Source organism: Colletotrichum paranaense, assembly GCF_030867605.1.
Source record: "Colletotrichum paranaense strain IMI 384185 chromosome Unknown Scaffold_7.1, whole genome shotgun sequence".
Taxonomy (NCBI): domain Eukaryota; kingdom Fungi; phylum Ascomycota; class Sordariomycetes; order Glomerellales; family Glomerellaceae; genus Colletotrichum; species Colletotrichum paranaense.
The window spans coordinates 1,290,710-1,317,374 of NW_026848965.1; the positions used below are offsets into that span (position 1 = coordinate 1,290,710).

At 52.8% G+C, this 26,665-nt stretch overlaps 10 protein-coding genes across 10 annotated transcripts; 6 read left to right on the forward strand and 4 right to left on the reverse strand.

Annotated features, from left to right (window-relative positions):
• Positions 1-783: 783 nt before the first annotated feature.
• CPAR01_09250 (beta-xylosidase) lies at positions 784-2,624 on the reverse strand (the record flags this gene model as incomplete). The annotated part of the gene is made up of 3 exons (XM_060493515.1): positions 784-1,092; positions 1,158-2,493; positions 2,551-2,624. 3 exons carry the CDS (start codon positions 2,622-2,624, stop codon positions 784-786), a joined length of 1,719 nt encoding a protein of 572 aa, XP_060347645.1.
• A 737-nt stretch (positions 2,625-3,361) lies between these two features.
• CPAR01_09251 (uncharacterized protein) lies at positions 3,362-5,652 on the reverse strand (the record flags this gene model as incomplete). The annotated part of the gene is made up of 2 exons (XM_060493516.1): positions 3,362-5,115; positions 5,178-5,652. The coding sequence occupies 2 exons, from the start codon at positions 5,650-5,652 to the stop codon at positions 3,362-3,364; spliced, it is 2,229 nt and encodes a 742-aa protein (XP_060347646.1).
• Positions 5,653-7,021: 1,369 nt separating this feature from the next.
• On the forward strand, positions 7,022-8,494 carry CPAR01_09252 (urg3; the record flags this gene model as incomplete). Its single annotated transcript, XM_060493517.1, has 4 exons — positions 7,022-7,177; positions 7,241-7,568; positions 7,629-7,802; positions 7,857-8,494. 4 exons carry the CDS (start codon positions 7,022-7,024, stop codon positions 8,492-8,494), a joined length of 1,296 nt encoding a protein of 431 aa, XP_060347647.1.
• A 335-nt stretch (positions 8,495-8,829) lies between these two features.
• CPAR01_09253 (uncharacterized protein) lies at positions 8,830-9,628 on the forward strand (the record flags this gene model as incomplete). Its single annotated transcript, XM_060493518.1, has 2 exons — positions 8,830-9,160; positions 9,219-9,628. The coding sequence occupies 2 exons, from the start codon at positions 8,830-8,832 to the stop codon at positions 9,626-9,628; spliced, it is 741 nt and encodes a 246-aa protein (XP_060347648.1).
• Positions 9,629-11,802: 2,174 nt separating this feature from the next.
• Positions 11,803-11,986, forward strand: CPAR01_09254 (uncharacterized protein; the record flags this gene model as incomplete). The annotated part of the gene is made up of 2 exons (XM_060493519.1): positions 11,803-11,913; positions 11,966-11,986. The coding sequence occupies 2 exons, from the start codon at positions 11,803-11,805 to the stop codon at positions 11,984-11,986; spliced, it is 132 nt and encodes a 43-aa protein (XP_060347649.1).
• Positions 11,987-12,768: 782 nt separating this feature from the next.
• On the forward strand, positions 12,769-14,607 carry CPAR01_09255 (uncharacterized protein; the record flags this gene model as incomplete). Its single annotated transcript, XM_060493520.1, has 1 exon — positions 12,769-14,607. The coding sequence occupies one exon, from the start codon at positions 12,769-12,771 to the stop codon at positions 14,605-14,607; it is 1,839 nt and encodes a 612-aa protein (XP_060347650.1).
• A 278-nt stretch (positions 14,608-14,885) lies between these two features.
• On the reverse strand, positions 14,886-17,230 carry CPAR01_09256 (uncharacterized protein; the record flags this gene model as incomplete). Its single annotated transcript, XM_060493521.1, has 2 exons — positions 14,886-16,740; positions 16,788-17,230. The coding sequence occupies 2 exons, from the start codon at positions 17,228-17,230 to the stop codon at positions 14,886-14,888; spliced, it is 2,298 nt and encodes a 765-aa protein (XP_060347651.1).
• Positions 17,231-18,636: 1,406 nt separating this feature from the next.
• Positions 18,637-19,284, forward strand: CPAR01_09257 (caffeine-induced death protein 2; the record flags this gene model as incomplete). Its single annotated transcript, XM_060493522.1, has 2 exons — positions 18,637-18,703; positions 18,761-19,284. The coding sequence occupies 2 exons, from the start codon at positions 18,637-18,639 to the stop codon at positions 19,282-19,284; spliced, it is 591 nt and encodes a 196-aa protein (XP_060347652.1).
• A 1,196-nt stretch (positions 19,285-20,480) lies between these two features.
• Positions 20,481-23,039, forward strand: CPAR01_09258 (tetratricopeptide; the record flags this gene model as incomplete). Its single annotated transcript, XM_060493523.1, has 3 exons — positions 20,481-21,384; positions 21,433-22,545; positions 22,600-23,039. 3 exons carry the CDS (start codon positions 20,481-20,483, stop codon positions 23,037-23,039), a joined length of 2,457 nt encoding a protein of 818 aa, XP_060347653.1.
• A 459-nt stretch (positions 23,040-23,498) lies between these two features.
• On the reverse strand, positions 23,499-24,746 carry CPAR01_09259 (anthranilate phosphoribosyltransferase; the record flags this gene model as incomplete). Its single annotated transcript, XM_060493524.1, has 1 exon — positions 23,499-24,746. The coding sequence occupies one exon, from the start codon at positions 24,744-24,746 to the stop codon at positions 23,499-23,501; it is 1,248 nt and encodes a 415-aa protein (XP_060347654.1).
• Between the last annotated feature and the right edge of the window lie 1,919 nt (positions 24,747-26,665).

A 26,665-nucleotide genomic window follows, 5' to 3' on the forward strand; every position in this document is an offset into this window, starting at 1 on the left:
AGGTAAGTTGGTACTTATACTCTCATCCGCCGACGAGAAATCACAAGCGATCTTCAACTTTGATAGCAACGAGGCAGCGGACAAGTATGTATGAATACGCCTGATGATAGAGGTACCAAAAGGCCGTGGAGATCGTTGTTCGTGTTCGTTTCCAACGGACGAGGAGCATGAACTTTCTTTAGAAACCTCATTACGTGGTGACTCTAGAGTAGATATCGTTAACACCGTCTAGATCATCTAGTACTCACTCAGGTTGTCAGTTCCCAGGCCTCATCATCGTCTGGCAGGTATCCGTTATGGTATAGTTCTTCCTCTATGGACTCTGCGAGATGGAACTCTCGTTGTATTGGACCAGCGCTTAGGCACATTGAAGCTCGAAAATGGTACCAAGTTGATTCCATTGTCTGCTCCGCCGACCCAGCTCTCATTAAGCCACTCAAGGCGCTAGTAAGATCGCTGGGCCTGAAAGTCTTCTACGTGTCCATCATGAGAGTGCCCTATATATTGTTACAGCCATCCGTGGAGAGCACCGTAAAAGCTGGACGGAAAGTAATGCCGCACGCTGCAGGAATGAATCAAAAGATCCAGTTTACGTTGGCTACGTTCATGCGCCCTGAGACTAATGTCCATTCTCTCAGCTGAGGAGCGTGGGGGAGTTGAACTATTCGGTCATCGAGCTCAAGACAAGAAATTGCGACACGAACAAAATCAAAGAACCTGTAAAGCAGCTGGGAAGGTGAATGAGCAGCCATCGAGTTGGCCCACTTTGACTTTATTCAAGCACTACGCCCAATTGTCATAGTCCGGTAGACCCTCGTCAAAGTATACCTCCTCGACGCGGTTGAAGCCTACCTCCGGAGCGTCGTACGGCCACGGCTCTCCATTCCCGCTGGCGAAGAGAGCGAACATGGAGCCCTCGAAGTTGGGATACCCAGGGTTCGAGCTCATCTGCTTGGAGTTGAATGTCTTCAACCATGTGGGCGAGGTTGCGTTGTTACGAGAGTAGCCAAGGGAGTACTCCAAAGGCGAGGCGCGGATGTGAAATGTTAGATCTGCGGGGATCGTTGACTCGCTGAGAGGGTATTCTGTTGACTAGAGGTAAGGTGAAAAGATCAGTACGTAGGCAGTCAACAACTTGAGAACGCGGGAGAACCTACATTAGGTCGAGTTGTTGGACCAGTGGAAGTTGGCAAGAGATCGACGTATAAGCACAGCCCAGTCGAATTCCAACATCCTCTTACGCCAATATCTTGATGATTGACTTCACTCAGATACGACGCAATCCCTACCGACTGCCTTGGTCCCAGCCCAGCCGACGTCGACGACAGTCTAGCTGAGAAAGTCATGTTCAACGACGTCTGCTTTCGAAGCACAGCAGCCGCCGTATCCCGGTCCCCGAGCGTGAAAACATTGGGATTGAACACGATCCCCGAGTCGTTGGAGACCACTCTCTTCCCGAACCCACCCGTCGCCACCGCACCCTTGAGCCGGAAGTTCTCCGTGTACGGCGTCCGCTGCTGGTACCAGCTGATGCCTAACTCAGGGCCAGTAAACTCATCAACCCATTTCGCCTTGGGATACTCCTGATCTGGTCCGTCGACGCTCTCGCTCAATAACAGAGGCTTCCCTCCATTCATCGTCGGCCACCCGTCCTCCCAGTCAACCTTTACCAGAAATGCCTCGCGACCGAGAGGCGAGGCACCCTTTACGTTCCGTCTTGCTAACAGGGAGGCGTACCACTCTCCGTCAGGTGTATCAGTGAACGTTGCGTGGCCAGTCGACTGCACCGTGAGCTTCGGATCGGCGCCATTGTAGATGAGCGGGTTCGTCGGGGAAGATTCCCACGGGCCCTGGGGTGACTTTGAGCGACCTATCGTCGCGCGGTGGCCTGTACTCGTGCCGCCTTCCGCTAGGAGGAGGTAGTACCACTCCCCGCGCTTGAACATCTTGGGACCCTCTGGTCTGGAGCTGGGCAGTTGCGGAAGTGTTCCGTTCCAGATATTACGGTAGGGACCGATGCATTTTCCTGTGCTGAGATCAATTTCGCATTGCGTTATGCCCCATAGCCGGTCATAGTTATTATTAGGCCCCATGAGGTTGAGGTGAGACTTCCCCGTAGCCGGGTCGTGAAACAGATCCGGATCGATGCCGTAAGGCTCCGCCCATGTCAGAGGGGACCAAATGACGAGGTCCGAGGAGGAGATGTACCATATCCGCGGCCAGGAGCGGGAGTCCGGGTCGGAGCCCCATCGCGTCATGGAGGTGATGTAGAAGAGGCCGTTGTGGTGGGAGAAGGAGGGGGCCCAGACGCCCTCGCCGGCGGAGACGCCATAGAGGGCGAGGACGGAGGGGTCTTGGACGGCGTGGGACACGAGGTCCCAATTTGCGAGGTCTGTGGACTTGTAGATTGGGATGCCGGGATAGTAGGTGAAGGAGGAGACTGCCATGTAGTAGGTGTCTCCGACGCGGAGAATGGCTGGGTCGGGGTTCCATCTGGGGAGGTGTTAGTGAGGTTAATTTGAGGTGATTGGAGAGGATGGTGAGCTTGACCCTGGGAGAATGGGGTTCTTGATGGCTGATACGACAGCTGCTAAGAGCAGCGTCGCTCTTGCGAGGAGCTTCATCGCGTCACGTCAGAGATGTAGCTTTGCTACTTCGAACTTGCAGCCGACCTCACAAAGACTTACATGTCTGTAAACGGAGCTCGGCCTCTCTTATACAAGCGACCGACGAGGAGTGCAAATTTCCAGCTCTAATAAGTCAGAACACCACTGTAAACAAGCGTCCTAGCTTCCGCCCGGCCTTCGGGCCTGTCCGGGCGAACCCCCGATGCGCGCGGTGATGGGTCCGCGACGCGGGGTATATCATCGCGGGGGAAATTGGCTGGGTAAAGACAGATTTGCAGGCGCTTCCCGATCCGTGAGCAGATCCCACCTTGAATGGAGCTGCGAACGCCCTGCCAATCACGTCATGGGCATCAAAGTGATAGGCGGAAATGTGTTATACCGTTGCTCTGTTGTGCAGTCTCTATCTCAATGTCCTTGGCATCGCTCTTGCTTCACGATGCACGTTGGGCTAAGCCTTATCGTTTTTGGTTTGACCCGGTCGGCCTTTCCATAACACCAACATCGATCTCAGCTCAGAATAAGATATGATGGGTACTTTGAAGAACTGATTAATTCGTGGGCCTACCAGCCACCCGGATCTTGGACCTTTGAACAGTGTATTTTCCGTCTTTCAGACCAGTGAAACTAAAAGTCAATATCAACCCATCCCGCCCGTAAGCGTAGAGCGCTCAAAACACGAATTCGATGTCTTTTTTGGCTTCCATTATCATTCGCATAGCCTTGCTACATAGATCTTAGTGTAGTGCGACCTCTATCATAGTTTCTATCATGCGCAGACGGTCGCCTATGTCCAGACCTACGTAGAGTCCAACACGACGGTATGTCCCATCTTGCGCCCTTCCAAGAATCAAACCTTGTGAGTTTTTGCCTAGACGCTGGTCATGATGATCTAGCGGAATGTCATCTTCTATCACATAACCAAGTATATGGAAACAAATGAACTCCGAAGGCAAGTCTTTCAACGAATGCAACTCTGCTCCAGAGTCGAAGCGCATTTGGATATGCCAAGGCGTAACAACTTCGTTCATACGGCTAAAAGCCTTGCCTCGTAAGGTGATGCATCCTGATACGACACCTCCATATGGTGCGACGTCGATGACAGGCTCCACTGAGACAGCGACCACTTCCGGCAATGGGGAAAGACCTATGCCGTTCGCCCGCGATGTAATTGCTAGCTTCTTATAGTCAACAATGCCCTCGCTATCTGAAAGCGAGGGCATTTTCTTTTCCTGTTGAGATTGTGTATGTGTACACGAGTCAAGGTGGCTTAAGTCAGGCAAGTGCCAGACGACGGCTCCTGGGAAGCTCGCCCAGGACCAAGACGGCGCTATGTAGGAGGAAGACAGCTGCGGAGTGAGGGGCTTCTTTGGCATCCATAAGAGTTGTAGTGGGAGGAGAGGCGTATTCCATAGCCCCGCAACGTATGGAGGTGTGTCGATATCACCCGACGGGTTGACCAAGTTTCCAAGTGTTTGGGCAACTCCTGAGATGGCCAACAGCCGGTCTTCAGGAACGGAAAGTGTCCGCCGTGAGAACTCTTCCACAACCTTGGACCATAGCTGGAAGATTGCTTCGAGAGGTGGATAAAGAATAGCATGAAGATCTGGGATTAGATGCTCGGGGTTTCTTGGGTTACAGCCATAGCTTTTGTTGTGGGCGATCCTATCCCTGTATCCCACCCAGTGGCGGATCTTGAACATATTATCCCGGAGTGATGCAGCACCTGAGCTTGGACCGAAATTAGTGGTCATACAAGCCCAGGATATCCGGCGAGTGCCAAAGGAGACCAACCTAGTGGCCAACAGAGACTCTTGCAATGTCCAAGCCCGAGTATCGATATGATCAATCTCGTCTTGCGCCTCACCATGGAAGAGCTTGAAGCGTCTCTTGGACGAGTTATCAGGGCGAGGGTCCCCGGAAAAAGGGAAGTAGAATCCTACATAACCATCCGGTCCTGTCGTGTTAGGCGGGCTGAGGAATCCTTCAGCACAACTTTTCGCTACTGCCGCGGAAATTGTGATTATAGAGTTGGCGTAGTAATGAGCCATGTCACCGACCTCTCTAGCTAAAAGAGCAGGATCGTTTTGAACAATGCAGAGGCTATCAACCCAGAGGAGTTTTACACCCAATTGTCGGGTGACATGAATCGCGTCCTGTATAGTTTTGGGCAGGTTTCTGACTTCTATTCCTGTCTGATGTCGAGCCAAGTTGACTGTAGTGGTCTTGATGGTCTGGTCCAGGCCCCAGCAGTAGGAGAGAGCAACGTATGGGTCAACTCTTGTGCTATGGGCTTGTCTAATACGGACAGTTCTCTCGTCCCCGGGGGACAGTTCGATGAACCGCAGAGGCCGAGTACCTGTTCCTTGTCGACAAGACGGGTGTGATTCAAGGCATACCTGGAGTCGACGACGAATTTGAGCGATGCCGCTCTCTGAAAAGGTACCGCCATCTATGGTTTGCCCTACGGCATCATCCGCGGAGGGGTCATCTGTACAGCCTCAGCAAGATATACTGATAATGGGCGCTACCGCGAATTAAAACTCAACCTACACGCGTCAGACTCAATGTCAAAAGTACCCCCTGTTGGACTCCAAGAGTAGTCGCTCGTCGACAGAAAAATCGAGCATTGAGTAGCGTCGGAGATGATTCCATTCACAGATTCAATCACCAAGCAAATCCTTGTCCGCAAGAGTTGCTCAGGCGGTGTCCTAGACTTCTCGATCTGTCCCCATATCCAGACGAAGAATGGACATCCTTCAGCGTTAGCAGCGGCAACCTGCCGCATGTTATGAGGCAAAAGGTTTCTCCACCTAAGGCTCCCTCGTTGGCGTGTCTTCAGTGGGTCGCTATGTAGCGACACCCATCTATTGATTCTCTCGGGGGCAACGCTTGATGTTGATATAAGAGCTGAAGCACAATGATGACACGTGTGACCCGCGGTCGAGAACGCGGGAAATTCGGCAGGTTGTAGAGATTCGCTGCGCCACGGGTGGGGAAAGTGTCGTTCGGCGTAGAATCTATCCATTTCCCTGTCCGATTTGGTTGGATAATATCCTACTTCAGAGGATTCCAGGCGATATTTTTGAAGAAAAGGAATCTAGATCGGGCTTGATTGCGAGATTACTGAATTTCCTAGACTCTACCGGAATTTGAAGAGCGGCCGGGAGAAATCTTTCAAGCGCAGCTATGGGTGTTTGATTGAAATGAGGCTGAATGTCCTTAGTCGGAGGCCGCCTAGCACGTGATCTTTATGTGACCTCTACTTCAAGCGTTCGCGAACATCATGAGTAATATACTATCGACTGAAAGTTCTGACTTTCATTGTGAGGAGTTGTGTAAAGATGGCCTCATTACCAGTTATCATATTTCCTTCTCCTTGATCAATGTAATGCTGTGTAACTACAGAAGTGATAGTAAACGCATGAAAATGTCACCGTACGAATTATACGTTAGTCTCTCTAGGTTAAAACAGACTTAGGCTGCAGCTTGTCTAAAATAACTCACCCCAATTTGCTGGTGTAATTGGCTTACACTGACGATAACATTGGGGGTTCCGCGAGGATATCGGTCTATCGCAGGTTTTGGCAAGTTGGGCGACCGTCTGAGCTTGCATTGTGAACAATGAAAAACCACCGTCGTACTATATCATTAGTATACCATGAATTCATTCATTCATTCATTGTGCTTCTTGTGATTCCGTTAGAGTGCGGATTGCCACAATATCCTACTTCGTCCATTACAAGCAGGCACCTGGGACGACATTCAGAAAACGGTGTCTCTGTTCGCAAACCCTTCACAAAGAAACGATATAGATAGCTTCACCGAGGACAAGGAATCCAATTAAACTTGCAGAACGGAAGACATCATGCCATATGTTAGTCTTTGACCTTGAGCACCATAGTCCCTGGACCCTGAATGACTTCATTGTGCCCCCACTTGGGTTGGCTAAACTCTATTCTAAGCCGTGAGTGATGGTAACGTCAAGACATCGGGATCTGGGATTCAAGGCATTCTGTTGTAAACGATTGAACCAGAATAGAGGCTATGTTGTGGTTTAATGAATTACTTGAATGTCTTACTTTACAACATCAGACATCACTTGGCAGTCAAGCAACAGGCATTAGTGCCTGAATGCGAAGCGAGGGCCGCCAGTACCCGCCGGCGCCCGATGCGGTGTTAGTGTCTCAGTGTTTGTCAGGCCGATAAGGCGCTCCGGGCGCCGTCGCAGGTGCCCACCGCCTCCTCAGTGACATCGTCGGAGCTCCCCGCGACTCCTATTAGATAAGTGCGGAGTCGCCCTGCTTGTCCTTTGTCGTCGTGCATACATCGCTCAAGAAGGGTTTCTCAACACTTTCATACTAATTCTCACATTTAACTTATTCAGATTGATCACAATGGATTCCGAAGTCAAGTACCTTCTCTCCCTGCGCGCCATCCGGGAGCGCGCGAAGATCGTTGGGGATGTCGCCAAAGCTGGGAACTTGAGCCACTTTGAAGTTCATGAAGATAAGCTGGATGAGGTGGTCGATTTCGTGGCTTCAGTCATCAAGGTCGGGACTGATTCTTCATTCACTTCGAAACCTCGTACGGCAAGCCTAACATGAGCTCTTTAGCGCGACTACGGCCCGGACAAGTTCCATACAATCCCTCCTCATGGGCGTTGGCAACACTTTGAAGTCGGCAATGTGCCCCGCGTTACCAACATTATAGAAGAGTGGAAAGCAAGTGGAAGCGACGAGACCGAGGTCACCCGTCGTCTCATCGACCTATTTTTTGTGTCCGTGCTTTTGGATGCCGGGGCAGGTGATCATTGGCGATACAAGGAGCCCAAGACCGACCAGATTTATGAGCGCAGCGAGGGCATCGCCGTGGCTAGTCTCCACATGTTCAACGCCTTGGCCTACACAACATCAACAGACAAGGCCAACCCTATAGTCGATGGTAATCATTGCAACTCTTAATACAATATTGAAGACATGTGCTAACCACTATTACTCACAGGAAAGGGCCTGAAGCGCTTGGAGACAAGTGCACTAGCAGAGGGTTTCCAGGTTTCAGACAGCAACCCCATGCTGGGAGTTGACTCTCGCGCCGGTCTCCTTCGCAGCCTGGGAGAGTCACTTTTGGCCCATCCCGAAGTATTTGGAGCTGAAGGCCGCCCAGGCAACCTTGTCGGTGCGTTAGATGCTGCTGCCCCTGAAACCCTTTCTGCGTGCTAACGACGAGTAGACTATCTGGTGAAGTCTGCCAAAGGGTCCTCCAAGATTGATGTGCTCTATCTCTGGGACATTCTCCAGACTCTTTTGATTCCTGCTTGGCCCAAGGATCGCACAACTATTGGCGGAACACCCATCGGCGATGCCTGGCCGTTGAGTACGTTACGCAAGGGAGCAAAGGCCGGCAGTTCCGACTCCCCTGCGGCAGGCATTCAACCTTTCCACAAACTGACACAGTGGCTCACCTACTCCCTCATGGTTCCATTCCAACGGGTACTCGGTCTGGAGTGGGTCAATGCTGGCTCTCTCACGGCCTTGCCGGAGTACCGCAACGGCGGCCTGTTCGTCGATATGGGTGTTTTGGCCCTGAAGAAGGAGACACTGGACCGAGGCTTGAAAGCATCGGGTAGCGAGCTGCCAATGTTCGAGGCTGGTGACGATGTCATCGTGGAATGGAGGGCAATGACGTTGGTGCTGATCGATAGCCTCTATGGCAAGATTCAATCTCGCATGGGAGAGGGTGTCGAGCTGAGCATGGCACAGCTGCTCGAGGCAGGGACGTGGAAATCTGGGCGGGAGACGGCAGCAAAGTTCCGGCCGCAGACCAAGTCAAGCCCAATTCTCATCAAGAGCGATGGCACTGTATTCTAGAGCTGCATGGGACAATGGCGCATCAAGGAAGGGCGGTCTACTAAAAAAAGAGGGAGCAACCTCCAAGCTTGCTTAGTCTGGTAGAGAGACTAGTCGAACCCGCATACCCGTGATTCCAATTGCCGGAACATGCTTTCTTCTTCAATGCTAGTAGAAGGGGGGTGATTGGTCCTCGACGTGGACAAAGGAGGGGAAACCGGAAACCTGTGGCTTCTTTAGATTTGAAGATCGTCACCGTGGCGCGCACCGTCTCCAATAACCGTGGCGCTCCAATCCCCCAGATGGCTCAGCTTGGCTTCGTACCTTAGGCACGGTAGGTCAGCAACCAAAATAATATGATGCTACTGGATGCTTCTGATTATCCTTTGGGCATGCACCTTTTCCGTGATGCATCTTCTCTTCTGCTCGCCACGCTCGTACATGAGATCAAATTCCGTCCCAGCATGATACTGCCTATTCACGACCTTGTCTACTCATTACACGCGACAAATGCGGGGGACTTTGGATACCAGTCAACCTATGATGTTCCTTGTATCAGGGACGGCATCCGAGGAATCGGCTGCGGACTCGACAATCTGCACTGTCCATGTGACACAGACGGACAGGAGGCCATGACATTGGTTCTGATATCATGTCTGGCTGCACGCACGCCAGTAAACATGCCGAGTAAGTCTGACAACCAATTGGCATTTTCCTACGCCATCTGACAATTTGATCTCAACAGGAGCTCGAGGTGCTGTATCGTCAGCCTGTGCTCATGTAGCCAAGAGGAAAGGTCCAACCACAGGGCCATTGTCTACCTCCAGCATACCAAGAACCGTTGAAGTTGTCGTCGGACAGCATGTATCGGCAAGAAACGCTTCTGTGAGCCAGCAAGATCAACTTGGTGATACAGTATCAACGAAGAGCGGGATGTCGACTGGAGCTATAACAGGCATCGCCGTCGCAGTGGTTGCGGCCGTCCTCCTGATAGTAGCCTTGGTATACTTGGGACGCAAAAAGAGGAGGACCATTTTTGAAGAGGCTGGGTACGTCGGCGGGACTGCAACTGAGTTAACCGGGAAACGCAGTCCTATGCATGGGACAGGCACAGAAAGGACCATATCTCGAGAAGCACCATCGTCCGCTTACTAGCTCAAGAAATCTTGTGATGGGGTCGCTCAAAAGGACTTCCAGGACTGAAGGGTGTCTAAGTATATTGATGGGCCGGTTCCTCCACTTATGCCAATATTGATATGGGCGACTAGCAAAGGAATGAGGGCGGAATCGGTCCTGGAATCTTAAAACAGACCTGAGGACAAAGCAGATAATCAAATAATATTCAATGACCAGGTAAACTGCCAACCAGCACTCTGCCTTGCAGCTTTGATATAGGGGCTTAAGATGAGTCCAGTCAACCAAAACATAGACCGACAGCCTGACAGAAAAGCCGGATTATTGATGTCTATTAACAAGACATAGTTTTGCGCAAATCCTTTGAGGAAATGATACGACGTAGCAACCTATAAGCTGCAAGTCACGGACAAGACAAGAGACGTTAGAGCGCAATTCCAAAAATGATGCTATGACCGTGGCAGGGCTCGAACCTGCGACCTTCTCGGGATCAAGTGCACATACTTGTGAACGAGAAATCATAATCCACTAGAACACACAGCCGAATGGCGATGGTGGGTATACGGCCGTTCTGGGTCTAAGAAGCTGCAGGTCTCCGAAGTGGATAACTACTCGTGATCCGTCTTGGTGTTACGATCAAAAGAGAGGTTTATCATCGTCTACTTAACAAATAAAATGTGGGAAGAGGTTGAGAATACGTAGTATCGAACGTCAGAATTCTTGATGCTTGCTGGAGCGAGATGTGTGTCATTACGCACCATGCGTTATGTTACTTATGTACTTGTGACAACCTCATAAGTTGACTTTGTAGCTTCGAGAAATCGTTTGGTTCGACTGGTAATTCCTTGTGCGCGTGTTGAAAAAGAAGAGGATAGGAAATGTGAACTGCCTATGCCGTAGCGTGTGTGACAAAGTAGTCATCAAGGGCTTCCCTAATTAACCAGGTGTATTCTTATCCGAGTGACATATTCGCCTTTGAGACATATCAGTCTGTACAAGGCAGAAGAAACTTACAAAGTGCAGTAGAAGTTTAGCTCAACATTGAGTTGAAGGAATTAGAGATAGAGAGTTGCAGGCTCTAATCAAACTGAGAGCTTTCAGAGAAAGAATCCACTCGGGGCCCGGCTCCAGGTGTTGAGGTCAGATATGAGTGGTTGCAGCCAATACGAAAGACGTGACATCTCCCCATGCGATGCTGGCAAATTAATGAAGCGAACAGCCGATAAAGAAAAGCTGTGATGCCATTCTCGGCGATATTTCTGCCGATCAAGACGCGTCCGTGTAAGCTACTATTGTTTAAAGTCCTTAAGTCGAGGATTTCTCTTTCCTAGATCAATCCGCATACGTAGCTCCTTTACATCAATACGACTTGCAGCGTGCAACGATTTATTATTGTCAACTCGTTATGTGCCCAAGAGCTCTGATAGAACCAAGCACAGGATGTTGCTGTCTTGGAGCATCAAAGCTCCCATGCCAAACTCGACAACATGAATCAGAGAACCACATCAGAGAACGCTGACGAGATTTTGTCCAGTTAATTGACTGCACAATATAATTCTCCAGTAATATTAAGCTAATAGAGTCGGAAACGGATGTATCAATTTAACTTTCAGCCCTGTAGACCGCCAAGTACACAAAAAGCCGGATGAAGCCAATTTATGGCTATTGTTCCCACCTTTAATCGAGCGCTTTCGCGACTTTTGATTAGAGGGGGCAGATAGCCTCAGCGCACAGATCCGAGACCCCCATAGAAATTGCGGAACCCAGCAATCCTCATATTCATAAATCAGACTGGTTATTCATTCGGTCTTCGGCTTCCTCTCAGGGAATCCGCGTATCACACGGGCCCCCGACAACGTCTCGAAGTCCGCTCCCCGTACATTTCCACTTACGAGCAAATTTCGTATATGAGTGGTTTTGATTGAATGAAAGAAGTTATTCTTTTACGTACAATAAGTTTTGACTAGGATACTGTATGATACAATCTTATATAGGTTGATATAGAATAGCAAACCTTCGCAAAAGTTAGCCAACCTTTTTTTCCTCTTCAACTCAAACTACACGTCATTCATTAAGCTTTCACCATGTTTCCATACTTGTTTTCTTATCTAGCTATTCTTGCCACCGCCATTTTGACGACTCACGCCGCTCCGATGCCGGCATCGTGTCGTGCGACATCAAGTACTCTGGCCGGCATGGGCATGTGCTTCGAGCCCTCTGTGGGGTGCAACCCAGGCCAGAGGTTCGGAGAGTACATTGCGAGGAACATCCGGCACGAAAAGGGCATCTGCACGACGACAGTCGAGGTGAGTTGACTCTTAGACTTGGTATCGGATAGAATGCTAAGTCGTGGGACAGTTCACTTGCTGTACAAAGTGAGGTATTCACCAGGAGGATGACAGTACTGCTTGATGCAAGTATAATCTCTAGGGAATTCATGTACTGGTACGAGAGACCACTCAAGTGATACGGATGTACACACATTTGCTTGGGAATTCATTGAGGATGAATCAATTTCATCTCACTTTAAGTTTCTACTTGACATCCATCACATTCGTCCGGCATAGCCCATAGCAGATATGGTACCTGCGTCACTACCAGACAGTCACTACCAGTAATGAGATACCTCGACTTACGTGGCGCAATGGCATAAGTGGCGTCATTCATCACAACCTCTCGCCTGCTATTGTCCTCTAGCTCTAACAAGGAGGCACCCTTTAGGGTGATATAATTTTTGATGAAGCATTTGGACAAGGTTGCCGATATAATGCGTGGGTAGAACGCCACAAAACGCATATTTCCATTTCCATGTCCAATGACTTTGGTCGTCCTCTTATCGCGATGCAGTGTGATCCGTGTTCATTGGCTCTGCAGCCTCTGAACCCTGGTTGGTGGTGGCGATGCCCTGCTTCAGCTTCTAGCTCTATGCACCGGCGGTAAGGCGCATCCGGCGCGTGCCGTCAGCGCCTGCGGCTTGGGGTCAGCTCCCGCGGCTTCGCTTTCGTACGACCCTCCTTGATGGTATGTCAATCATGATATAGGTACCGCGAGTTCCCATAATCTTAGGGACGACTCTCCTAGACAGGTCCAAGACCCAGCCTGAAAACTCCAACTAAATCTTGCAAACATGCAATCTGCTATAACCACATCCACCCACGCTCATGATCTCCGCCGTCGCAGCCTATCCCCTCCTCTCACCTCCCTTCGCAGCAGCGGCCCCTCCCTCGTCCACGACTAACTGGGCTCCCGAACCAAACGGTCGCGGCACCTTTGGCCTAATCTGCTCCTGCGTGCTCACCCTCACGATATGCGTCTGGACGGCCCTCCACCTCAACGTCCCCGCCGCGCGCTCCACCCTTCGGAGCCGGTCGTTGGAGCGGACAAAGTGGGTCCTCTACGGCATCTTCGCGCCGGAGCTCGTGGTCGCCACAGCGGCGGCTCAGTATATTGTGGCAAGATGGCTCAAGAAAGAGATTGAAAAGGATGCTGCGGATCGGAAAGGGAGTACAGGTGCAGATGGAACACCTGCCGATAAGGAGGAGACCAGGACGTTTTCGAGGCATACGTGGGACATGACGCAGTGTTTTTACGCCGTGATGGGAGGGTTCGTCGTCAATATGCCTTCTGCCGAGGTCGAGACGGCGCTCAGGAGAGTAACGGTCACGCCGGAGGGTATCAGGCTCTTATCCTTCGTCGGAAAGCTGCCGCAGATTCACGAGTCGCAGATCCAGGATAAGAGCAAAGCGGATTGGATGGCCAAGTCGCTGGTGTGCATACAGGCCGGCTGGATGGTTGCCCAAGTCATCGGCCGCCTCATTAAGAAACTGCCCGTCTCGCTGCTCGAGATCAACACCTGCGGACACGTTGCTTGTGCTGCTATGCTTTATTTGCTATGGTGGAGCAAGCCCCTGGATGTGCTCGATCCCACTGTCCTGGACGAGGGGAACGAGGATGCCATGGCGTTGATGATGTTCTGCTCGTCGATGAGCGCCGTCAACGGCGTAACTGAGATCCGGTGCTTCATGTACATACCGCCCGAAGACGTGGGCACGGAAGGGGTCAGAAAGGAGAACAAGGACAAGATTCTCATCACGACCCATTTGTCCATCGGCTCACCTGGCACCAGGGAGCCCTCTAGGTTTCTCGGCTTCGACGTAAGTAACCTTCGTCCCTTGTCGTCGCCTGTGGACGTCGACATTCAGCGGAAAAGAGTATCCCGAACCGCATATATGTACCACATCGACCAGGCGAAACCGACGGTGTCCCCGGAATGCCAGCAGACATACTTCGCTTCGCCTTACACCCAGCTCAGTCTCCGACACGGTACGATCTATTGCCGAAGACTCTTTGCAGATGTCCAAAGACACGAGAAACCTCACATGCCCGTCAACCCAGCACGATTGGCACAAGCTGCGTTAGCCGCAGATTCTCTCTGGGCAGAATGCATTTCCCGCCCGACGTATGCTCAATTCTACTTTACCTCCGTGCCGACCGTTGGCGTGTTTCTCGGCGAGACGGATTACCTCGTCCCTTACATAGTCAACTTCCCGTCCATGTCGAACCTCGGGCTAGGCCAAGTCAACATCCACCGCGACGTCCTGCGGTCGGTCCTCGCTCTGACGGCAGCAGCATACGGCGGGCTTCACCTTGCGGGCTGGCTCGACCACTTTCCGACGACGATTGAGCGGACTCTCTGGCTGGCTGCGTCTTTGGTGATTACATCCTCGGGCGTGGTGCTGTGGATCTTCTTCCTCGCTCGACAGGTTTGGCCGCGGTTTGATATGTTCGTTTCTGGTGCGGCGCCAGGGGCGCAACTGGCAGGAACGACGTACCAGAAACCTTGGATGAAGAGAGCAAAGTCGTTTGTTCTTTGTTTTGTCCTGTTGCTGTTTGTTGTGGCGAGGGTATTCTTGGTTATTGAGGCGTTTATCAATCTGCGCGAGGCTCCTGCGTCGTTGTATGAGACCCCGGAGTGGTCTGATTTCTTTCCGCATTTCTAGTGAAAGAGGTGATGGATATTTGAAAGCTGCACGCTGTGATCAATATCGTTTCCCAGTCTTAGACCAAGTCGCATAGTTCAGATGGCAGGAAGAGATGGTAAATCTTGTATTGGAATAGGAAAATGGCGTATCGGCCAGTGGTGATGATCACGTCGTGTTGACCAAACGCCTACGTGCAATCGTTGGGTATCTTCTGATATCAATATAGATCTTCGGTCAACATAGGAAATACACTGCTAGTGGGCAGCAAAAGTGGGAGCAAAGAGAGTATCAGCGCATCAAGTCTTGAACTTCCACCCCTCAATAAGTCGCGCAAGTTTCATGTGACCTTTCTGTCTAGCGAGGCCTGCAGCAGTGCCTTGGCGATACTTCGCTTTCGTTTTATAGTCTTGAAGAGACTCGAAGACGGCGCTGGCATGAACCAACCTCGCGCCATGTTGTAACAACAGCTTCACTGTCGCGTACTGACCCTTGACAGCCGCATAATGCAGCGGTGTTGCGCCGTGGTGATCGCGCTCACGAACATCTAGTCCAAGGTCTATCAGAAGCTTTATCATTGCGGGATGCGCTGTGGCAAAGAACATCAGGTTCGCCCCTGACATTGATCGAGCTCTGAGGTACGCTCCGGCGGCGAGGAGAAGTCGCACAGTGTCGAGGTGCCCTGCCCTCGCGGCAGCGAAGAGTGGGGTGAATCCTGGCCAGGTCCGAGTATCGAGGTCGACGCCCGTACTGATCATCGTCGCAAGCACGTCGTTCTGTCCGTAGTGTGCTGCAAGATGTAGCGGCGTCATGCTGGAGTTTCGCAACAACGGGGTTGTGAGGTCTGCACCACCTCGGATGAGGGCGATTGCAATTCGCGTGTTGCCGGCCTTGAGAGCTTGGCATATGATTCTCTCTGCTCCAGGAGCGGAGTGGTCTACCTCAGCACCGACCTCGATCAGAAATTGAGCAGCCTCGAAGCATCCCAAGTGCATCGCGATGGTGAGAGGCGTCTCTCCATGTTCTGTCGTTGGGTCAATCTGTGACCCAGCTCTAAAGAGAAGTTGCAGCACCTCGACTCGATTCTTATGGGCTGCCATGTGCATGGATAGGTACCCCTCGCTACCGGTAGCATCAAAATTGGCACCACGAGAGAGGAGAAGCTTCATGGTGCGTAAGTCCCCGGCTGAGGCAGCCGCGAGCAACGGAAAGTTGCCCTTCGAGCTCGGCAAGTTAACGTCGGCCCCGGCCCCTATCAGCACCTCAGCGATATCCGGACAAGCTGTAGATATTGCGTACGTCAAGGCGGTGTGCTCATTGACACGTCGGTCGAGGTAGGCGCCCTGATCTGATAGGAACTCCGTCATCGGGCTGCTTCTCATAGATATGGCGACATGGAGCGCTGTTCTGCCATTTTGTAGTCGGGCTTCCAGGTCCGCACCATATTCGAGAAGCTTTTCGATAGCGTTGAAGCGGTAATTTTGAACAGCCGCTATAAGAGGCGTTCGTGTTCCCAAATCCCTGCGGTCAACCTCGCCCCCAGCGCGGATGAGCACCTCCAAGGTGTCATCGTCTTTGGCTGACATGGCGGCGTAGTGGACTGGCGAGCACCCCAGCGTATCGACGGCATTCACATCTGCACCGAGTTCGCACAATAGTGAGACGACCTTCTCGGAGTATCCATACTTGATTGCCGTGATCAAGATTGTGTCGCCCTCGTCTCCTCTACTCTCGAGATCTGCTCCGGCGATAGCTATGAAAGTTACTAGAGATGGAATTTGGCGATTCAAAGCTCGACGAAGAGGGCAAAGTTTCGAGCCAAAGCGAGGCGCATTCGGATCGATGCGCTGTAACAGGAGCTTTACCACGGCGGCTTCGTCTCCACGATCGATTGCATCGTGTAAGTCTTTCGTTGTTCTCATGCTCTGCTTGAATAGTATGCCCGGCGGTGGCCTGAGTCTCTTCAAAGCCGAACGAACTTCGAAGGAATCATTGACGGGGGTGGTTTCTGCCTCTGGCCTTGGTCGCGGACCGATGGTAGATAGACGCAGTCGACTACCTTTGTTGAGTACTGCCGGGCTGATCGCACAATCCCATGACACTAGGCGGGATGAGTGCATGAATGTGGAGTGGTTTTTGGATGTCACATGTTCGCTGTCTTGGTGAGCAACGTCCGCGCAACTGGTCCGAGTTTGACATACCTTGGAACACAATTAAGAAGAAATGTAAGAGATTGACGGTTGGTCTTGAGCTGGCGTTGAATTTGCCTGAGAGAGTCTTCGTTCCAAATGATGGTAATTTGTCCCGAGGACATGTCGACAGCACTATCGCTCGTCGCCGGGCGAATTCGCGTACTGTAGAAGTCGAGAGACGACAAGTCTGTGTTGATCGAGTCCAAGGCATCCTGGCAGGATTGGTCTAGAAGGACTGGATCGAAAACGAGGGTTTCCGGTATCGTTTCGCGCAGGTACTTGAATCGTCGGAGAGCATCTGTCACGGCGCGACATTCTTTGGCGAGATCAGACAGCGTCACCGGTGCCGTATTGAGGCTATTGGCAACAGTACTGTACCGATCGGTAAGAAGCTGTGATGTGCGTATCAGGTCGGCCAGGCTGGTGCCGGACTGGCGTCCCGGGGAGTCCATGACCGGTCACCTTAGCAGGTGAACATTTCTATGCGGATTTCCATCAAGATCGGAGAACAGACCCGTCGGTCTTCGAAGTCGGGAGGAAATGCCCTCTTTTAGGTTGGATCAGAAGAGGGATGATGGGGAAACATGTCGCGGGGCCAGGGAACCGAATCTGGCAACGGCCCATTCCTTCAGCAAACCAGTACCAAACGGTTCGCGCCCGATACGGTATTTGGGGCGATGCTAGCCAGGGGAGACTATTGAGTGCAATTTGGCGAGATGAAGAACAGGCGAGCCCAGAAATCCGGGAGCTTGTCAGGGCATGGTGGTCACGCTAGGACAACGACCCCTCGGGAAGATTGTTCAAGAATCGCATCATTGAGGACGGATAGAATGTAGGTTGGTTGGAACCACGAAAACACGAAAGTCGAAACACGCCAGGCTCATTGCTTGAGGCGGTTATATTGAGATCAGCCGGGAGATGATGGCCGGCTCGTCGTGGAGGTGGAAACAGCACTTGATTCCCACGGCTCCATATTGGTAGGGTTGCAAAGGACAAACCTTGACATGCGCTAGACGTGGGTAGGGATAACTGCATCGTCGTCCGTGTGTTTCCCAGGGGTCTGGATAGCATCCGTGGGTTGATTCACCTTGAAGCCAGAAGACGCGGTTGACACTTGTCAGAAAGCACCGTGGCGAATCCAAGACTGATTTCGCGGGGTTGAAGATTGCTATTTATTGCGTGGCTTCTCGAACTATCGAAATCTGACAGGGCGCTAAAGAGCAATGTCTGCGTGGCTTTGAAGCAGAATGTCTTGACTCTTGGTGCTGGGTCTGAGCGGGCACACGTGGGCGGGAGGTCGAGAAGTGGGAGTCTGGGAGAGACAGAGAGACACAGAGACAAACCAACGACGAAGAAAGTTGATCCCTGAATTCCCACATACCTGGAAGCTTGGACCATATCGTGTTGTGGATACGTTTCCGTGAAGCTCAGGCCATCCGTTCCGCGCCGAGGATCTTCCGCTCTGACTCCCCCAAGACCGGCCTGAATGATTCGATGATTCGAGGTGGGTCATCAAACGTAGAAATGATTGGTCTATCACCGGCACCCAGTCGGAGCTCTTCCAAAGTTCCCGTCCTCAGGAATACGTACCCCTAGATGTCCCCAAGCTTCCACTCAAGCTTAGGTACCTACGGCTTTCCGTCGACGTAATCGAGTTTGCGGTGGTCACCACATAATAACCAAGTCTTTGGAGATTTTTGATCCCTATACGTGCTGAGCAGGGACACCTGAAATTGCTATCCTCCGAACCAAGCGTATTTTCACAACAATATCCACGCTGGCGAACATACTCTGGAAGAAAGAGTCGTCATCCGCGACGACCGGCGCAGTCCCCTCCAACCCCCCGACTGGCGACATCATGACCCAACCGCCGGCCCAACCCCACCTTACACCACAGTTCTGCTTCTCGACAGGAGCTCTGAGGGGTAAGCTGGACCATGTTCGTGAACTGCTAGATGATCGACACTAATGTGTTTCTGAAGACTTTCTAAGGCTGTCTCGTGCCACGGTCGACGACTCCATCACTCAAAACCTCAATGCGCTTGTAACACCCGCGCGGGCCGGCTTCGACCCTACCTCGACCTCACAACGAACACCGCGTTCCTTCCCTCGACAGATAGACCCGCAAGCATGTCAGAACTTCAAGGACCAGGTGCTCTTCCCGACATGGCATGCGCGAGCTGAAGTCCTGCACTATTGCGGAGTGGTTGCGACAAGTCCAGACCCAGACGATCCGGAGGTTCTGTTACGGCAGATTGAGGCTGCAAAGGACAAGGAACGAGTTGTCAACGAACGCTTGGATCCATACTCTGGACGGTTCTTCCCTCGTGAGCCTCGGACGGAGCAACTCGCGATGCTTATTCGGCAAGAGAAGGGCGTGGAGAACATTGTGCGGACAAGAACGTGGGATATGGTCAAACAGCGATGCGGGGAGTCGGCTAATTCGTGGGAGGAGGCTCTTGCGGGTTGGCGCTCAAGAGCTGCTGGGAAAGTCGATGGCTTGTAGGCCCTAGACTGCATCCTTCTCAGTGGCTGTACCATTATTGTATAAATGTCCACCACGTATTGTACCAACCTTGTAACATAACGCCACATGAACAACGATAGATATAAACAAAATAAACACCAAAGTAATATCAAGCCATTTGAAGCTCGGCCGAGAAAGAAAATATGTTAGAGCAGCAAAGGCCGCAGAGAACGAGAACTCTTGCGCCCCATGACCCTAAAGATCATTGGAACTCTGGGTGCTCCGAGGCATCTCATCATGTCCCAGAGTTTGAAGCATAGGGAAGCGTCGTGTTCTAGCTTTCCATGATCATTCACTTGGCAACGGTGGGCATTCACAGATCAGTTGTGTTGGTGAGATTTGTCCAACAAGAAGTTTACCATAAATCCCGCGGTCTTTCATGGAGGTTGTCAGTTTTCTAGTCTTCTTCAACTATTCAATGCGTCACGAATCATGGCATGCATCAGTATTGTAAGGGAACACGGAGATGTACACAATCCCTTTTCCAGGGCCTTGGTTGACCGTCCCCCACCAAAACGGCGGATTGGCCGTCACTGAGCGGGACGTGCGCAGAGCATGCGGCCACTGGTGGTGCGATTTTGATGCGGTGAAAACGGACCTAATGGGACCGGACTCATTTTGCCCCGCCGAAAGCCCGCCGTCCCGCCAAACGGTGAGGTCCAGTTATGGTACGGACACCGTGGTGGCGGTCGCTGCAGGGCGAAGACGGCGCACTGAGCCCCAAAGAGGGCAGCCAGCTCAGCCTTGGAACATGTGTGTGGCCAGAGTCTTCCATCCAGAATCCCACCCGTTTACGTCGAAACCTTTGTGAATACTTGCAGCTCCGTCCGTGGACTCGCACACGACCAATCTTCGACTTTCCACCCCACGCTCTCGAAAAGATACGAGTCCTCGGTCCCCGACACAACCGACCTCTACTCTTTGTATCTTATCCGCCTTCCACTTTGTTTCTAGCCAGTAGCTCGGTTCCGTGATACGACTGCAGCTAGCTACCCCTCCTTGACCTCCGAGGACCCCTCCAGACACACTGCTGCGGACCAGCCTTCCGAAGAGTTTGCATCTCTAGCGACTTTTTGGGATAGTTTCAGCCTTGAAAAAGTCGCTTCCTCCTCGACGACTCGGTCTCCTTTTCTTCGCAGTGCCGGCGATTCGATCCCCGGCCCCTTACCGATCCGATGCCGCAACCTCTTAATTCGAAAGAGGCTTCCCTCTTTCGCGCCGTCATCCGCGCCTATGAGGACAAGCAGTACAAGCGCGGTCTCAAGTCCGCCGACCTCATCCTCAAGAAGAACCCCAAACATGGGGACACAATGGCCATGAAGGCCCTGATCATGAATGCGCAGGGTAAGACAGAGGAGGCTTTTGCTCTGGGCAAGGAGGCTTTGACGGTGGACATGAAGTCGCACATCTGCTGGCACGTCTACGGTCTGCTGTACCGCGCCAACAAGAACTTCGAGGAGGCTATCAAGGCGTACAAGTTCGCTCTGAAGCTCGAGCCCGAGTCAACGCAGATCCAGCGCGATCTTGCCATTCTTCAGGTGCAGATGCGCGATTATGCCGGATACATCTCAAGCCGCACTGCCATGCTGCAGGCCCGTCCCCAGCTGCGCCAGAGCTGGACTGCGCTGGCTATCGCTCACCACTTGTCAGGTGACCTGTCCGCCGCCGAGAACGTCCTTACCACCTACGAGGGAACGCTCAAGTCCACGCCCTCCCGTAGCGACTACGAGAACTCCGAAGCCGTCATGTACAAGAACACCATCATTGCCGAGCAGGGCGACTACCAGAGAGCCCTCGAGCATCTTGAGAGTGCCGCTAAGCATAATCTTGATAGGCTCGAGTATTTGGAGCTGCGCGCCAAGTACCTGGTCAAGCTGGGCAAGAAGGAGGAGGCTATTGCCGCATGGCAGGCTCTTGTTGAGCGCAACGCTGACCGTCCTGCTTACTTTGAGGGTCTGGAAAGCGCCCACGCCTTTTCTGACAGTGATGCGGCTGCTAGGAAGGAAATTTATGAGAAGTACGCCAAGAAGTTTCCCCGCTCAGATGCTCCTCGCCGCCTACCCCTGAACTTCTTGTCTGGTAAGTGTTCGTTCATGTCTTTGTACTCACAGGTGCTAACTCGGGCAGGTGATGACTTCAGTGCTGCGGCAAAGGAGTACTTGACGCTCATGTTCAACAAGGGTGTTCCGTCGACTTTCGCTAACCTGAAGCACTTGTACTCCGACTCTGCCAAGAAGGAGGCCCTCGAAGCCCTCGCCCAGGACTACCTCAAGTCGAGCTCAAACACGGAAGCAACCAACGGCGATCGCTCAAAGGGAGAGGCCGCAGCTCTGTACTTCCTTGCCCAACACTATAATTACCACCTCAGCCGCGATCTCACGAAGGCTCACGAGTACGTCGACAAGGCAATCGAGAAGGTCCCCGACAGCGTCGACTTCACCATGACCAAGGCTAGGATATGGAAGCATCAGGGCAACCTCCAAAAGGCATCTGAGACTATGGACAAGGCACGCACTTTGGATACCCGCGATCGTTACATCAACACCAAGGCAGCCAAGTATCAGCTGCGCAATAACGAGACTGAGCAGGCGTTGAAGACTGTGGGCCTCTTTACTAGGGCAGACACCGTCGGTGGCCCTCTCGCGGATCTCCTGGATATGCAATGCGTCTGGTTCCTTACCGAGGATGGTGAGGCGTATGCTCGCCAGGGTGATGATGCCTTGGCCCTCAAGCGCTTCCACACGGTTCACAACATCTTCGACGTCTGGCAAGAAGACCAGTTCGATTTCCACAGCTTTTCCCTGAGAAAGGGCCAGATTCGTGCCTACGTAGATATGGTCCGTTGGGAGGATCACCTTAGAGATCACCCCTTCTACTCACGAGCCGCTTTGGACGCCGTCGCCATTTACCTCAGGAGAGCCGACCGCCCCGCAGCGAACGGCGTCAACGGTGACGCAAACGGCGACGATGCCTCTGAGAGAAAGAAGGCTGCGAAGAAGGCCAAGAAGGAGCAACAGCGCCTGGAGAGGGAGGCGGCCGATCGTACGGCGAAGCAAGATCCTAATAAGGGCAAGCCCGCCAGCGAAGAGCCCAAGAAGAAGGACGAGGACCCTCTCGGTCTGAAGCTTTTGGAGGCCGAGCCCCTCAGCGCGGCGATGCGATTCGTCACCCCTCTTCTGCAATTCAGCCCGCAAAACATCAACGCCCAATTCGCCGGTTTCGATGTTTATCTGCGCCGAAGTAAGTTTGACCATGGCGACACTACCCTTTTGAATAGTACTAACAAGTTTAAAGAGAAGTACGTTCTTGCGCTGCGTTCTCTCAACGCCGCCCGCGCACTTGATGCTTCGCACCCCGGTGTCCACGAGCGCGTTGTCGAGTTTGCTCACGTTGTACGCCCGGCACTCGAGAGCTTGCCCGCAAAGGTGCAAGAACTAATCAAGTCCGAGTTCACTCCCCCTGCCGGTGACTTGAAGAAGTACAACGAAGAGTTCCTCTCGGACAACAAGGCCAAGCCCACTCACATCGTCGCGGCCCTGAAGACACGGAGAGTGCTTGGAGAAGACAGCGCCAAGGCCGAGGCCGACCTTGCGAACGTCGTCAAGGCTCCCGATGCCACCTTTGAGCTTGCCACTGAGGTGTACAACCTCTTGAAGGCGTGGAGGAGCACTGAGGCGGAGACACTCAAGAAGGAGGCGCACGCGAGGTGGCCTGAAGTAAGCCTCTTTGCCTAGGAGCGCAAGCCCCCGCCTTTGTCGCCAATTCGGAGGATATGGAACCAGCTCAGGCGGAAATAAAGGCAGGGTTGCCGGTTTCAATATTGCGATTTGTGCAGCCAGATACCCGAACAGTGGGAAAGCGTTTCCAAACGGTAATGGGCGGATTTGTTCCCTCGGTGATTTGGAAGCCAAGGCTGGGTAAAGGGCCGGGCTATGGACGCGTGCTTCGTTGCGGCATTTGTCGAAATCAAGGACATAGTTGCATCATCAAAAGTTGTGATAGAAGAGAGAAGGCTACAAAAAAAAGCGTACGAGACTCTAGATTTCGTCTGAGTAGCAGCAACCTTTTTTTGCGTGATACATTTCGTGTTGAGGCCGTGATGTTCCATTTCCTTGCTTTCCTTTTTGTCTTGGCTGACCCCTGTCATCACACTTTTTGTCCTCATGGTCTAGCACTCTTTATCTACACAACCTCTACTGACTGAAGCCGTTCGTGACGTCGACGAACGCCTTCCACTGCTTCCAGGCCTCACCGCTCTTGACAGCCCAGCGCGCCCTCCGCACACCCTCCTTCCAGCGACCCCCGCCAGGGCCCCTTTCGGTAATCACCTGGCCGTCGTCGCCGGGGCCCATGTTGCTCGTCTCGGCCTCGCAGATACCCGACGTGACAAACAGCGTCGCGGCGTTCATCAGCACAAATTCGAGAATGGGGTCGTCGTCAGCCATCTCACCCGCCAGTATCCTCCTCAGAATCTCGGCATTCTCAGCCGGCTCTTTCCCGGGGGATACAGTGTTGAGGGGGTGTGTTCCCAAGCCGAAATCGCTCGGCTGCACCTTGAAGTGATCCGCTACCACTTCACCGTCCGCCGCCTCACTGAGTCTCCAGACCAGCGTCGGACCCGCGCAGCTGACTTCGTCCAGCTCCTCCTCGCCGCAAATGATCATGGCCTTTTTCGAACCGCTAATCTTGAGGGCCTCGAGGAAGACGGGGCCCAGCTCCTTCCTCGCTACACCGATGACACGGGCCTCGAGGATATCCTCGACGGGGTTCGCCAAGGGACCGAGGAGGTTGAAGATTGTCCTCCAGGGGAGTTCTTTGCGGATGGGCGCGACGTAGCGCATGCCCGGGTGGAAGACGGGGGCGAAGAGGAAGCCGTAGTTTGTGGCGGCGTAGACTTGTGAGATTGTCTCTGGGGAGACGGCCATGAGGACGGGCGGGCGGGGCTGCATGTTGTTGACGAGGTCCGCGGAGCCGGACTTCGAGGTGCTGGCGCGGTTGCCGTGCTTGGCCACCAAGAGGAGGGAGGAGGCGAGGATGGAGGCGGTGGTGCTGATGTTGAATGTGTTGTGGGCGTCGCCTCCCGTGCCAACGATGTCGCACAGTCCGCCGGCGTAGGTGCCCGCGCCGAGAGCCTTTTGCTTGACCACGCGAGAGAGATCGTCAAAGTCGACCTTGGCGGCGGCGCGGCGCATGTAGTGTGCGGAGCGGGCCATTACGTCGGCGCGGCGGTCGAGGTTGGTGAAGTGCAGGGCGATGAGGAGGGAGGCGGCCTGGGTGTCGGAGACCTGGTGGGTGAAGAAGTGGGAGATGGCCTCGGCGATCTCGTCGGCGCTCACGGCGAGGCCGGCGTCCGGGACGGGCCAGAGTTTCTTGAGCAGCGGTTTGATGTCGATGAGCGGGAGGGCGGCGTCGGACCCCGCGACCGGAGGTTGTGAGGCCATGGCGGGGTTGATTTTTTGTGAGGACTTTGGTTTTGTTACTGGATTTTGACAAGTTGGGATGTCGAAGACTGCTGTGATAAGGTCAGATGAGATCAATTGACTTGCATAGGGGTGTCCTTACTTATGAATTGAGTCACTGAGAGAGCAATAAGATGTGAGTCAAAGAGGCCCTTGAACAATGAGAGGTTGTTCAATGTGAGAACCCAAAGTCAATCAATGTGAGCAATCCGCTATCTGGAGCGGTACCGAGGTACGTACTACGTATCTTCCTGCTAATTGAGCGAAAGAGGTTACGGCCCACAGCTGATTGGTCAACTATTGCCTGATTTAGACGACACGGGGGAAGCTCATTGGGTGTGCGTTCAACTGGGCTACAGTGCTGTCGCCAATAAGGGAATCTCCGCTCCCGCTACGTTGGAGGGGAAGTATGTACGTAGTAAAGTATGGGTAAAGTGGAAGCTTAGGTAAGGCAGGGGGAAGTTGTATTATCCGCAATTTAACAGGCATTTTGGTAGAATCTGGTGATGACAGACGATGAATGCCATTCTCTTTACGCGTAGGTTTTCGATACGTGCCCGGCGTGGAGGGTTGGAATTCACCATCGCGCGGATTGCGGTACGTACTTACTCATGTCTGACTTGCCTGACTAAAAGGCAATAAAGGCATTGTACGGCTGTGCCCCTGTTTGCTTTCTATTGTCTGCCCAGCCAAGCTTGCGACTTCTCTCTCCTTCTTATCAAATTACTTTCGGCCAACGTAATGCAAAGAGGCGTTTGGACTTGCAGCATGAGGAACGCGCAGCCCGCTCGCCCATCGTCTGATGAATGGTTCACCAAGGCATACGACTTTCTCTTGCAACGCACGACCACTGTTTCCGCCCTGGATTGAGGAGCCATGACATCAGCAGCTTTATACCAGTTGCTTCCAGAGAACGAAACGAACGCCAGCGCAGCCAAGGCGGGAGAGTCGGGCATCGCGCAAGCTGTTCCGCCGGTGTCCTACGGTCGTCCGGTACCTGACAGACTGACAGTGAGTGGTCGGCTTACTCACACCACCAAGACGAATGGACAGACGTGTCGCATTGTTGGCGTCCATTTCCCCTCAAGCCACTCCTAGATAAGGTGTTTGGTCCGGCCCTGGCCTGCTGTACCTACCTCGATTGGGATGTCTACATCACCTCCCGTCACCTGTCCAGCCCGACTTTACGGGGAGTTACATCCCCAAAGGCACCTCACATGCCAACCTCACAATGCCTCCCAAGCCTGAACATCTCGGTTTCCATCGACGCCCTCTCCTCGAATGGTTGCATCTATCCGTACCTACGGTTGCATCACGAGTGTGATGTGCGTCCGGGGGAGCACCTCCGCCGTGGTCAGGCGGCCGCTACGGGCGCCGCGGGCCCCTGGGTAACGGCTTCGGTACCTAAAGTGCTAAGTACCTTAACTCGTGGCCAGCTACAGCGCGCATCCGTGCCATGCAATTCTCATGGTGCCAGGTTCCTTGGTGTTGCGCGTGCTTGCTTACCTTATCGTATTTCTGCTATCAATGCCCACCACATTAGGGAGGTACAAGAGATGCAACGTAGGTATGATTGAAAAGCAAGTAGTGCCCTATCCGAACCAAGTGCAACTGAAGTTCAATCTCCGATTCATCCGTGCTGCCGCTGCCGGTGGGTGACCGTGCCATCCTTCCTGCAGCAGCAGAACAGCGTCGGCTTGGATGTTTTGTACTCTTGTAACTTTCTTTCCTGTTGCTTGTCGCTTGTTGCTCCCCCCTGGGTATCGCTTCAATTCTCTGCTTGGACCTACAGCTCCTCAGTAAAGGTACCTTACTGCATACACCAGCACAACTAGCACCAAAGTTCGATTTCCCTTCCTGGACTTCAATCCTCTCCCTCGTCGACGACGGGCCTCGGGACG